This window comes from Eptatretus burgeri, chromosome 14, assembly GCF_056783735.1.
Source record: "Eptatretus burgeri isolate ZD-2024b chromosome 14, Ebu_testis_v1, whole genome shotgun sequence".
In the NCBI taxonomy this organism is placed as follows: Eukaryota; Metazoa; Chordata; class Myxini; order Myxiniformes; family Myxinidae; genus Eptatretus; species Eptatretus burgeri.
This window is the reverse complement of record NC_140974.1, coordinates 1,600,064-1,614,714: the sequence shown is the minus strand read 5'-3', so window position 1 is coordinate 1,614,714 and position 14,651 is coordinate 1,600,064. Positions and strand designations below refer to the sequence as shown.

At 41.2% G+C, this 14,651-nt stretch overlaps 1 protein-coding gene across 5 annotated transcripts in view; it reads left to right on the top strand.

The window, feature by feature from the left end:
- DYNC2I2 (dynein 2 intermediate chain 2) overlaps window positions 1-10,442 on the top strand; it is a 44,397-nt gene extending 33,955 nt beyond the window's left edge. For all 5 annotated transcript variants that reach the window (XM_085855683.1, XM_085855679.1, XM_085855682.1 and 2 more), the window contains 2 exons: window positions 9,062-9,216; window positions 9,400-10,442. In XM_085855683.1, the coding sequence (XP_085711809.1) occupies window positions 9,062-9,216; window positions 9,400-9,607 (363 nt within the window). In that variant the 3' untranslated portion in view covers window positions 9,608-10,442. The remainder of the gene's footprint in view (window positions 1-9,061; window positions 9,217-9,399) is intronic.
- The last annotated feature ends 4,209 nt before the right edge of the window (window positions 10,443-14,651 follow it).

Genomic DNA, 14,651 nt, shown 5'->3' with positions numbered 1-14,651 from the left:
CTTGGTTTACTGAAGCTTGTGGCGAGGCAGTTGTCCTGAAACAACTTGCCTTTGCCTCATGGAAAGCAAACCCAACTGAGGGCAATCTCAGTTCTTTCCACAAAGCTCGGAACAAGTGTGTATCTACCCTCAGGAGAGCCAGAAAACAACATCTTTCTCATCTCAAGTCTGAACTCTCAAACCTCTCTCCCTCCTCAAAATCCTGGTGGCGTTTAATCAAATCTGTTTCTGGTGTATGTTCCCCCTCCATCCCCTCCCATACCTCAAATGGCCGCACTGCTGATTCCACACGTGATAAAGCTGAATGTCTAAACTCGGTGTTTGCAGCTAAATCTTGTGTCCTAAACCCATCACTATCTCTACCCACTTTACCCAGTCGCACCCAACTGTCCCTGGACTCTGTATCCTTTTCTCCTTACAAGGTGGAGAGCTTGCTTTCAAACCTCGAGTCAGATTCTGCAACTGGTCCAGACGGCATCAGCCCACGTGTCCTCAAAGCCTGCTCTTCTGCTCTTGCTCACCCTCTCTCTGTTCTATTCACCCTCTCATTTGCCCATGGTCATCTGCCATCTGCTTGGAAATCTGCTAACATCACTGCCCTGCATAAAAAGGTGCAAAAACAGATCCCTATAACTACAGACCAATCAGCCTTCTCCCAATCATCAGCAAGGTGATGGAATCCATCATCGCCTCAGATATGAAATCCTTCCTCTTCTCCAATGGCTTGATTTCCAATCATCAATTTGGTTTCAGACCAGGTCACTCTACCCTGGATATGCTGCTTCTGCTCTCCCATCAATGGATGGAGGTCCTCAATGCCAGACAGGAAATCCGAGCCGTATCCCTGGACATATCACGTGCTTTTGACACAGTCTGGCACCCTGCACTACTCACCAAACTCTCTTCCCATGGTATTCAAGGCCATCTCCACTCATGGCTCGCAGACTTCCTCTCCTGTCGCAGTCAACGTGTGGCCCTAAATGGAGTTCTTTCATCCCCTCTTCCTGTGCAGGCTGGAGTTCCTCTAGGTAGCGTTCTGGGCCCTGTTCTTTTTCTGGTTTTCATCAATGATCTCTCGGACTCTCTGGAAAATCCTCTATTTCTCTTTGCCGACGACTCCACCCTCTGCCGTACCATCTGTCATCCCTCAGACCGGCAAGCAGCAGCTTCTTCACTCACTGCAGATCTGGATAAAATCACAAACTGGTCCAACACGTGGAACATGTCTTTCAATCCAGACAAATCTCACACTCTCACTATGTCTCTTCGAAAGGACCGTTTACAAAACCCCCCATCCACTTTCTCAACAATCCTCTGGAAGAAGTCTTTTCTTTCAAGCTTCTAGGTCTCACTATCTGCCATGACCTTTCCTGGGAAAGTCACATTTCCAACCTCGCCTCAAAAGCCAGTCGCCGACTGGGAATCCTCCGTCGTGCTAAGTCCTTCCTGGGCCCTCTTGAGCTCCTGACCACTTACAAAGCTTTTGTCCGTAGCCTGATGGAGTACTGCTCTCCCCTCTGGGCTGGTGCTCCTGCCTCCCACCTTTCTCGGCTTCACGCTGTCGAAACCAGGGCATTTAAGATCATCGGCATCTCCCGCAATGAAGCTGAGTCTTTGGGCCTCTCACTCAATCACCGCAGGTTGGTCGGTGGTCTTTCTGTCTTCTACCGACTCCTCTCCAGCCTTGCCCCCCTGCTCTCTCTGCGATTTGTCCCCACCACATTTCCACAGGGCGCTCAAGGTCCGCCAACAACCCCCTTCTGGTAAAACTACCAAAATCACGAATCACTGCTCATCTTCACTCTTTCATTCCTCTTTTTTCCCGCCTTTGGAATAAACTTCCTCACTCTATTCTTTCCCATTCTTCCCTCCAGGCTTTCAAAACAGCTGTTCACCACCACCTCTTATCTTCCCCCATCCAAATCCTCGATCTTTTCTACCCCCGATAATCCACCCAAGCCCTCTTCCTTCATTTCTCCTGCTCTCCTTCCTGAAAGTCCCTGAAATGTCCATCTTCTCTTCGCCATATTCCCCGTCCCATCCCCATCCCTCTCCCTTCCACAGTTCACCTAATGTGTCTGTTCCCCACTGTTTTGTCCCTTCCACTCCCGCCCCTCTTGTCTCATGCCTCCTTGCTGTGAGTTGTGTGTTAGCTCTCATACGAGCCTCGACCAAGGTATACAAGAAAAAAAAAAAAAAACTGCACCAGGATTCGTGCCTTTATTCAATTTCCACACATTCAATAAACTCTGGAATCTCTTAGTGTGAGCCGAATTGTGGAATTGATCCGAGCAGCAGTCCTGACTGCTAAAAAAAACAAAACAAATTATCTTTAATTTGTCCAATTCACATTCTTTGACACCCCTTCCTCTCCTCGACCTCTCGAGAGTTGTACAGTGGTGGAGGGGATTTGTGAGGAGGATAGCATAAGGAGAGGGAAGGGAAGGCAGCGTGATGGGAGGGGAAGGGAAGGCAGCGTGATGGGAGGGGAAGGGAAGACAGCGTGATGGGAGGGGAAGGGAAGACAGCGTGATGGGAGGGGAAGGGAAGACAGCGTGATGGGAGGGGAAGGGAAGACAGCGTGATGGGAGGGGAAGGGAAGACAGCGTGATGGGAGGGGAAGGGAAAGCAGTGTGATGGGAAGGGAAGGCAGCATGATGGGAGGGGAAGGGAAGGCAGCATGATGGGAGGGTAAGGGAAGGCAGCGTGATGGGAGGGGAAAGGAAGGCAGCGTGATAGGAGGCGAAGGGAAGGCAGCGTGAGGGGAGGGGAAGGCAGCATGAGGCAGAGATGGCGACTCGTCGCAAATTTTGTTACTTGGGACTTGACTTGAGACACGAGCTTGTAGACTTGTTGACAATGATGATGAATGAATGAACACTACATCAAAATAAATATATCTCAGTGATGTGTTTGTGACTAATTTTCATTTGATGTCTGGTGGGATGTGATTATATTATATTTATAAACAAAGACCACCGAAGTTGCACGCCAAAGGGAGCACAAACTCGGTAAATAGATCGCGCCGAGCTGCGAAAAGGTTTTAGTTATACACCACCCAAAGTGCTGCTGAGCTCAGATAATCTGATTGCACATATACACGTGTCGAGTGGAGTAACAGGAGGTAAAGTACAGAGAAAAGCAGGTAGAGCCACAGTATCTTTCATTATATGGATTCTACATCCGTGAATTCAGTAGGTATATATGCCGTATGGCACACGGACGGAGTTATTGCTGCTCCTCAGTTCATACCCAATAAGCTTCTTCCATGTTTTTTTTTGTGTGTGTGTGTTTCAAGGTTCATAATTGAACTGAAATAAGCAAACAAGCATCCACATACACACACACACACACACACACACACACACACACACACACACACACACACACACACACACACACACACACACACACACACACACACACACACGTAATGGTTTGAGCTTTGAGTGGACATTCTCATCATAATACACTATCGATACTGAGCATCACTGCGTAGCTTTGTGCTACTCTCTGCGCATATGCTCGTCACTTCATTGTCACTGCGTTACCAGTCACATGGTGGAGATTGCGAGGTTGATCTTATTTATTTATAAACATTTTGAAGGGGCATTGAATAAAAGGAGTGCCTAATGTGAAACATGTGGTAAATAATTTCAGATGGCCCATCCACATCAATTTTCATTAATCACCTAAAAACTCACCTGCAGAAGTAAATTTTCATTTCCATGAGATTTCCATGTTCTAACACATTTAGTTAACGCTTCATTCCTAACTTTCTAATCTCTGTTCTTGCATATTGCAGCTTTAGATGCCGGGTAGCTCTCATTTCTTGGAGCGAGGCTGTGCTGCTGATGCTGTGCCCCTCTACCAGTACACTGGTACTCATTTCGCCGACCTCGGAAGGATGACGGGCTGAGTCGACCCCACCTGGTGTTAATTCAGCAGCCAACGGGACTTGAATTCAGGACCCTAGGATCCAAAGCCAGCCACCTGAACCACTAAGGCAACACCAGGCTTAACTATATAATGGTTATACTGCACTAACACTGACTACCACAGTTACACTGAGCTTACACCTAACTATCAAAGTATTAAAGGCTTATACGCTGTGTTGTATGTATTCCTGCATAAACACACACAAACGGCGTTTACTCACATTTTTTTTCCAACACTTCAGCATTTACTCACTTCATTTTTTTTCCAAAGCATTATTAATCAACTTCAAAATGATGGGCAATATTTTTTTTTTATTTCTTATCATAAATGGCAGGTCTGATGCTGGATTTGACCACGATACACTCTGGTTTGATAAATCATCAGTTTATTGAAGTGCCCTCAGGTCCATTCTTGGTTGGGGCCCATTGTGGCTTTGTTTGTCTTATGCCCTGAGGGCAGTTTGCATTTTTGTAAGAATTGGCCTTTGACTTGTAGCTGAGAAAGATCTGTGTGCAATGGAATAAGCTCATCTAATGTTGGGGATGGATATCAGAGAATTTCCTCAATGTCAAACTCAGGATTCCGATCAAATTCCCAGCCAAAAAACTCATAGCCTGCAGCGACACATACCGTATTTTCACGACTATAAGGCGCATATAAACGTCTTAGATTTTTGTCAAAATGTGCGACGCGCCCTATAGTGCAGTGCGCCCTTTGTGTGTCGTCATTGTAAGGCGGACGTATTTGTGAACATTAGAACTGGGGGTAAATGTGGGCGTGGCTTATGTATAAAAGAACAGGTATGTGCGGTATGCAGAACATTGCTGTTTTAACAACCCCGAAAATGGCAAAGAGACACGCCGCCGATGCCACGCCGATGGACAGAAACTGCCGCCGATGGTAATTTTCAAGAGGAAGACTTTGCCTAAAGAGACGTTTCCAGCAGGCGTCATTATCAAGGCAAATGAAAAGGGCTGGATGGACGAGGGAATGATGAAGGAGTGGCTGAGGCAGGTGTATGTAAGAAGACCGGGTGGTTTTTTCCACGCATCACCTTCGCTCCTGATTTATGACTCTATGCGTGCTCATCTCACCGACGACGTGAAAATACAAGTGAAGCAGATGAACGCTACGCTTGCTGTGATTCCGGGAGGCTTGACAAAGGAACTCCAACCGCTGGACATCGGCGTGAACCGGCCGTTCAAAGTGAGGCTGCGAGCGGCGTGGGAGCGGTGGATGACCGAAGGAGAGCACAGCTTCACAAAGGGTGGAAGGCAGTGCCGGGCGAGTTACGCCACAGTTTGCCACTGGATTGTTGATGCCTGGGCTAACGTGTCTGCTGGCACTGTTGTCCGAGCTTTCGCTAAAGCCGGCATCATTTCGGAGGAGCCGCACGGTGCAGAAAGTGACTCTGACGGCGAGGAAGGTGGACCTGCTAGGTTGGGTTTAGCGCAGTTCGATTCCGAAACAGAGGATGAGGATTTCGATGGATTTGATTAAAGACTATTACCGGTATTTGATTGTTTTAGTATTTTTGTAACTAATACTTTAATAAAGCACAACCAAACTCAATTTTGCTCCCGATCTATTTTTAAATACGCACACTTGTGTGCTTGTGTGAGTGTGTTGTTGTACGGCGGACGTACGTAGTAGAGGATATTCATATAAAACCCGCGCCCTATCGTGAGGAGCGCCTTATGTGTGTGTCAAATACAGGAACGGCACACACAACTGAGACTGCGCCTTTTGGCACGGTGCGCCTTTTGGTCGTGAAAATACGGTATGTGTATATATATATATATATATATATATATATATATATATATATATATATATATATATGTTGTTGTTCGTCTTTCGGCTGCTCCCGTTAGGGGTCGCCACAGCGGATCATCCGTTATGATCCGCATACTGATTTGGCACAGGTTTTACGCCAGATGCCCTTCCTGACGCAACCCTGGTCGCCTCTTACGACACAGGCATAAGGATTGGGTTTCGCCATGATTCCGGGCTGCCCTACACCCTCTCATAGCGCGGCCCAGCGCAGAGCCCCCGTCCTCAAGCGATCCTCCAACCCAAGCCTCCGAGTAGCCGGATTACAGGTGCATGCCACTACGCCCGGTTATGTATATATATATATATATATATATATATATATATATATATATATATATATATATATATATATATATATATATATATATATATATATATATATATATATATATATATATATATATATATATATATATATATATATATATATACACATACATACATACATACATACATACATACATACATACATACATACATATACATACACACACACACACACACACACACACACACACTATATATTAGTGGGGTGTTCTTACACATTGTGTAAGTATACAGACCGTGCTTCCCCATTGTATTGGGTCACCCACCTGCATTTGATTTTTCATTTATTTGTTTTCATTTTTGTTTTTCATTTATTTATATTTTCATTTGCAGACGCTTTCCAACGGTTTTGTGATTTTGTTTTTTTTTCCTGGGGTTTCGGCTTTGATGTCTGTCGGCACACAAAATTACCATGCTTCTTCATTGTTTTGGGTCACTCACCTGCATGCTTTTTCATTTGTTTTATTTTCCTTTTTGGATGTTGGCTGACGATTCTGTGATGCCGCACATCTGCTCCCCACATGGCTTCGGTGCTGCAGCACATCTGCTCCCCACGTGGCTTCGGTGCTGCAGCACGTCTGCTCCCCATGTGCAGAAGCATATGGTTTGTGAGACAGCCACATAACCTCCTCTACAGCACCACACACCACAGGCATGGGTGCAAGTTCGAGTTCAGTTTGCACGCTTGCGAAACCAGCGTACTGCACAAATGTAACCAAGCATGCAGGCATGCACACACCTCACGGAGAGTCATTAGTACATATTTCTACCACATCCCTGTGTGCTGTCTCCATACCTCTTCGTTTTCGGCAGCTGCCGACTATTAATATATTGTAGCAACTATTAGTACATTTGTATTAATATTGTCATGAAAGCAGATCGCACAAAACGGTGAACAAGAAAACTGCGTAAGTAATTGCCGACAAAAAGGACCCATGTGGACTGTATTGCCATGGCTTGCAAAAACAGTTTGGAGAGAATGGCATTGCTCCCAATGAAGTTACACTTTCTGCACATTCCTTCATCTTTTCGTCACTAAATATAATTGTCCGAACAGAAGAAAAAAATTCAGCTTAATGCTTTCCTGAAATAAATGCACTTAGTTATAAAAATCGCTAATTTGTTAAAATTTTCACATTGCACTCCAGTTTGTTGCACTTATTTAGTCTGCAAGATCCGATTCTCAAATCATATGTAATATTTCGATTATAAACATTAAATAGTCAATGAGAGTAGATTGTGTTTCCAAATCAAATTCCAAAATCAAAAAATCCAAATTTTGTATGTTTGAACAGGCCAAACAAAATGGCGAATTAAGACCCCAGCAATCTGACAGAGGACTGACCAAGGATGACGCCTTGATAAAGGATATAATTAAATAAGGACGTTAATTATCTTCAAAAGTGGTGTTTAATTAACCCAAACACCCAATTTTCTCTCATGCACTTCCTTGGAGTTCCTTTAGTATGCATGCAAAGTTTCAGGTTGTTTTGGTTTCATAGTTTTGTAGTTATGGAGGACAGACACATGCACACACACACACACACACACACACACACACACACACACACACACACACACACACACACACACACACACAACACACCGACATTTGTTGGTGTAGATAATAGAAGTTCCCTTTTAAGGAAGTTCGATGTAGGATGCCATTTTCCCATCATAGCCTGCACAATGCTTCTTTGTTATTGTATACAATGACGAGGCTCATATAAGAGCTAACATACAGAACGTATAACAAAGAGAAAGGAGACGAGGGGTGGGAGAGCGAAGCACAAAACAGCGGGGAACAGAGACATTAGGAGATCTGTGGGAGGGAGAGGGATGGAGTAGGGAACACGGGGTATACAAGATGGACACTACAGGGACTTTCAGAAAGGAAAGCAGGGAATTTGAAGGAGGTGAGTTTGGGGTGGATTAACGGGGGTAGAAAAGATTGAGGATTTGGATGGGGGAAGATAGGTGGTGGTGAGCAACTGTTTTGAAGACCTGGATGTTAGAGTGGGATTGAAGAGAGTGTGGGAGTTTGTTCACCTTCACCCTTTCATTCCTCTTTTTCCCCACCTCTTGAACAGTGATTATTGATTTTGGTAGTTTTACCAGAAGGGTGTTGCTAGCGGACCATGAGTGCCCTGTGGAAATATAGGGGGGACAAATCCCAGACAGAGCAGGGGAGCGAGACCGGAGAGGAGATGGGAGAAGACGGAAAGACCACTGACCTGCCTGCGGTGAGAGAGTGAGACCCAAAGACAGCTTCATCGTGGGAGGTACCATTGATCCTTAATGCCTTGGTTTCCAGAGCATGAAGCTGAGAAAAGTGAAATGCAGGTGCACCAGCCCAGAGGGGTGAGCAGTACTCCATCAGGCTGTGGATGAAAGCTTTGTATGTGGTCAGGAGCTCAGGTGTGCCAAGGAAGGACTTTGCACAACAGAGGATGTCCAGTTAGTGGCTGGCTTTGGAGGCCAGCTTCTAAATGCTTGCGAACCTATGGTTGTTTGGCTGTGCTCTATCCTTTTTAAATGCTGAGCATCAAGCAAGGCAGCAGCACGTACCATTCTTAAAGTCTTTGGCATGACTCGGCCGTGGTTTGAACCACGGAACTCCCAGACTTGGAGTGGATGTTCTAACCATTACACAACTGAGTCTGGTTGTTTCATCAGAGAGTTGTGGGGAAAGTAATGCTCATGAAATGTGCTGTTCAGTGTATTTGTGAAATAACTTGCTATGGTATGTTCCTCTCCCAAAACATCAAGTTTTATAATTGGTTCATTTTCCCATGTTTGTGTTTATTCATTTTGCACGTGGTTGGAAATTGTTTTGTTGAATTAAAATCATGTCATGTCTTGATGCATTAGCCATGTGTGGGTACACCTGGATTGCTTTATAGATATATGTCCAGGTAGGACTGAAACACGGTGATAACCATAAAATATGCACATACAGGAATATCGTACTGTGTGCTGGTGCGGATCCAGACCTTCGGGTATACTCTCTACTGCAGCCCCGACCATTATGTCGCTTTCCATGCCCTTCCTACGTCTTTTCTGCAGCCTGGTCACCGGTCAGGCCCTTATTGTGTGTTGCTGCTACCGCTCAAGGTCAGTTGATTTCTCTACAAGTGGACTTGTATGTCATTGCACCACAACAACGCTATGACAAAGTTATCTGCATCATCATACCTTCCACACAGAAAGACAGTTACAAATCGGCATATGAGATGCTGCACAATTCAATACAATTCACATTCGGTATAACACTGTGCCCTTTTGGCCAACTGGCAGGAGACCTCCTTTTCTTCAACATCAGATCAGAGTCCACACTCCCTATTTTGCGCATACGTGGATGTACAGAGGGCCTTGCTTTGTACCAGCTCTCATGGTCTCCTCGCGATGGACAGCTGCTGGCAACGGGTGGTGCGGCTGGCCGGGTATCTGTCTGGAATGTACTCGGCTCATTGGCGGAAAGTGGTGGGCGAGCAGCCATGGCTGAACTTGATCATCTGGCTGCTGAATCCAACTGAGGAATACATGACATTTGCTATCCCAGATCACCTGGACAGCCCAAATGGCCTCCAACTTTTCCTTTTGGTCATCATTGTCTTCATTAGGGAAACAAAACTGCAGCTGCTTTTCTCCAATTTTGATACTGTCATGTCATTTGTATTATTTTCACTTGACGATTTAGTTTCTTTGTTTGGAAGTCTTTTTACAGGGTACATCAGAATTCCCAATACATGTTACTATGGTTATTGGTTGCTAACTTCCGTATTCCTGGGTGTTGATGCACAATTTGAGGCTGTTACATTTGACAAGAGTGAAGCATAAAGATCAATTTGATGCCTCATTTTTTTGAAATTGAAAATTTGCAAATTATACTTGGAGAGTTAATTCTGTTACATCAAGAACAATGATCATTTGAAAATAGAGTACTTTTCAATTATCCCATAAGGCCATAATGTATATCGATGAATGTGTTTGTAAAATACCTAATACCCTGAACATGAACAATTGTTATATATATATATATATATATATATATATATATATATATATATATATATATATATATATATATATATATATATATATATATATATATATATATATATGCATATATTCATTGGTTTGCTGATTATTATTTGAATTTCTCTGGCTCAGGCAGGAGCTTGAACAGTATGTATATCAACCTCTGAATATACAGTAAGTACATCAAGACACACGAATCCCACAAGAGGACCATAAAAACTCATTCTAAACTCTGTAAAATATTAATGAAGAGTTGTCTTGGTTTTACTTTCCAGTACATAAACCTGGACTTGGATTTATGAGTTGTTCTTCATTAAGCCATATGTAAGAAGAAGAACAAATGTTGTATTTTGGGGCAAGGAAGTACAGAATGGATGTGCGATTGCATGATTATCCCATAAAAAGATGCAAATTGCCAACTTGAATATAATGGCAGGTGCTCGTGGTTTGAATGAGTAGGTCAGGTATGGGAGCATGCAACGGAGCAGCACGTTGCTGCAACTACTTTTTGCCGGTACTCCAGGGGCCTCCATCTGGCCATCCCCCAGGCAGATGCCTGGCCCATCCCCATCTTGAGATGCTGATCAACCTGCTGCAACCACGAGGCAGGTGGACAGCCCATTGGCCTCCACTCACGAGGCTTCCTCGCTGAAAGAATCTGATGAGCAGGATCAGCATCAGGAAAACGAACCACATGTCCATACAGCCACAGCTGATTCTCACGGACTATGCAGGTAACAAATCTCATTTGAGTCTCTCTCAGCAAATGCTCCTTGGACACAAAGTCCGACCAGGGATAGCCAAGGATTCTCCGAAGAGACCTGATACCGAAGGAATTAAGTCTCCACAGACACTTGTAATTATGATCCTAATAACCCACTCTTTTCGAATAAGAATAAAAAGGTTATTGGTAAATTTAAAGATGAGTTCGGTGAAAAGATACAAAGTGAATTTGTAGGTGTAAGGTTATTTGGCATCTGCTTTTTAATACTTAACGAGAGGGTTAAATGAATTCAAATGTGAAAAGAAATTTAAAGGTCTAAAGAAGAGTGTATTTGAAGAGACCATGAACTTTTAACATTACCTTGAATGTATATGGAAGAGAAAAGATGTTTATGGAGAGATGAATCTTATTAGAAATTATAAACGTAAAATATTCTCAGGGACTGTTAGTAAGAAAGCTCGAACATCATTTGATGATAAAAGAAATATAATGAGTGATGGAATAAATGCATTTAAATAATAAATAATAAATAATAAAATTTATTATTTATTATTTATTTAAATAATATTTAAATAATACATTTAAACATTTAAATAATAAAATAAATTAAATAATAAATAATAAATGGAATAAATAAATGCATAAATTTAAAATAAATTTAAACCTTATGGGTTTAAAATATAAAAGGAGATGATAAATGGGGTTTCTGGGATACCCATTCAAATGAATGGGGAAAAACTTTCTGACTCAAGCCCCAAAAGCTCAAAATAGGAGACTGATTTTCTCCCCACCTATCCCCTTCCCTCCCATACAAGCAAATGTAAAATTGAGACTATGAAAGATTGAAACTTACTGATTAAAGCACTTCTTCCCCCCAACATAATCACAGTCCTTTTATATTTTCATTCCACTCAAAGAGCGAACCAACGAATATTTGCCCATGTTCTACTTCAGGGAATAACTTAATTTTCTTAAAACATTCATTTCCATCGAATATATTCACAAAGAATAACTTGGTTCTTGGTTTAAGTGTCTTTGTTGAGCAGAAATGAAATGATAAACTTCTCTTATTGCTCTTATTTGACCACCTCCTAAGCCACATATAATTTTGAGATTGTAGTAAATTGTTTTTCCATTGTTCAATTGATAACCATCAAAGTTTTCAGTCCATTCAAGGATATTAATTTTTTTTCTTTACATCCTCCAACTTATTTGCAATTAAATTTATCCGCTTCTTTGTTTTATCTACTTTTACCCCGGTGATTTCTTCAATAAGACTTTATTTGATATTTCTCACATTCTTTGTGTTTCCCATTTAAATACCAAGGCTGATTACATATCCACTCTTTGGTTATTGCTTGGTTCTATCATTTATAAATCAGTAAAATGATGGCGGTAGCCTGTTAAAATTCCCAACCCAATATCTTAACACTTACACTTATAACCATAAGGGAGACTATTGATTCCATACTCTAAAATATATATTGTATCATCAAAAGCTCCTAATGCTTTCTTATTTATCTCTTCTGTATATAATTGATGTTTATAACTTTTTATTGTATTAATTTTTCTGTACTCTTCCTTCTTTGAAGTTAAACAGTTGTAATAATGTTTAAAGTTTATTGTTTCCTTAGTTATATTTTTCTTTATTCCCTTTAGCTTCTTATCACACCTTTCAATGTTATTATTATCAATATACGTGAAAGCACAAGACTTTGATGTAATTCCCATAAATTCACTCATGACCTTTCCACCAAATTCATCATTAAACTTACCAATATCCTTTTTATTCTTTGATGAAAACAACACATCACCTGACTTATAATTACTTGTATCATATATATCAATATTATCAATCATATCCTCATATACATCACTTGTCTTAATTTTGAATATAAAACTATCTGTATCCATATATAACAATGACACATTATCCTTATACTTTGATTTTAAATTATTATCGTAATCATCATACATTCACGACTTTGACAAGTCAAGAATTGTTGTTCCTATATAAATAGGTTTATCCATTTCAATACTCTCTTTTTTCAAATGAATAGCACAAAAGTTCTCTGAAAACACCTCCGCTCGCTCAAAACTTGGTCTATTAATTAACTTTGAAGTCTGTTTCCAAGATGTGGCAAGTCTTATGTTTTGTTGATTCCAAACATTTTCCATAGTCTTTCCAAATACAGCATCACTCATTAATTTATAAAAGTCCTCAAAATCTGTTTTTGCTTCTGTTCTCCTTTTTTTATGAAAATCAATATACTTCTTTAACCAATGACTTTGTTTAAATTTCAAAATCCTATGAATTGTCCTCACTCTCAACCCAGCAGATAAATATTGTCTCAAGTTCCTCAATGCAAAACATAACTTTCTTTATCATTTAATGTAGTAAGTAGTTTTTTTGGAGATTTACCTTTTATATTAAATGGCTGTTGGTAATCACTTAACCATTCTTTTCTTGGACTTTCTTTATTAGGGGCATAAGGTAGGTCTTTATGTTTGTGATGAAGTTCTTCTGGATATTTTAAATCAACCTCAAAATAATATCCAACTTCAGCTTCATCCAATTCTTTTTGAGAGGAGACAACAATGTCTTGTAAAACTTTTTCAAAGTGTTTTTCTTTTTTAATTCAAGTTTTCCAGAAGGTAAAGATTGAGACATAGCCCACCCATACAAATTGTTAGCATCGTAATATAATACATCATAATACAAAACATAACACCAGTACACAAACATCACACAAAACAAGTCCTGGAGAGGGTCTGCAATCTCTGATTGTTATATTTATTGTTGCTTTTGTATCCACATTGTCCATCCCTTGTGTTTCCTGATCCCCTCAACTGGTTCCCGCATCCCTTGTCTGTCTGTCTCCATCTACTTTCTCCCTCCGCCCTGCTGATGGCATTATGCTGACTTCCAGCAAAGTATGAAAGACAAAAATAGCTATTTCAAAGACTTGTTCGTAAAATGATGTAATCATAAAGATTGGTGTTTTAAAATCCCATCTTCTCCGATTGACAAATAAGAAACTGAATCTCAACTTTGAATGTCACACTTCTTGTTCTTTGGAAAGGTAATAATCGATTTACTTCGTTCCCATCATGTGTTGCCTTTTTGGCTGTTGTTGCATCATTGGTTGGGAGTGCAACTATGCTGCTGATGCAGTGCCACTACTACCAGTACACTGGTTCTCATTTTGCCAACCTCAAAGATTACACGCTAAATCAACCACCTTGTGTTAATTCAGTGGTCAACAAGACTCTAACTCAGGACCCTAGAATCCCAAGCCACCACCCTAAACGCTAAGCCAACACCAGACGATTTACTTGGTTGAAAAGTTAGTAATCGATTTACTTGGTTGGAAAGGTAATAATCCATTTTCTTGGTTGGAAAGTTCATAATCAATTTACTTGGTTAGGAAGGTAATAATCGATTTGCTTGGTTGGAAAGGTAATAACCGATTTACTTGGTTGGAAAGCTAATCATCGATTTACTTGGTTAGGGAGTTAATAATCAATTTACTTGGTTGGAAAGTTAATAATTGATTTTCTTTGTTTGGAAGGTAATAACTGACTGACTTTGTTGGAAAGGTAAGAATCGATTTACTTGGTTGGAAAGCTAATAATCGATTTACTTGGTTAGGGAGTTAATAATCGATTTACTTGTTTTGAAAGTTAATAATTGATTTTCTTTGTTCGGAAGGTAATAACTGACTGACTTTGTTGGAAAGGTAAGAATCGATTTACTTGGTTGGAAAGTTAATAATCAATTTAC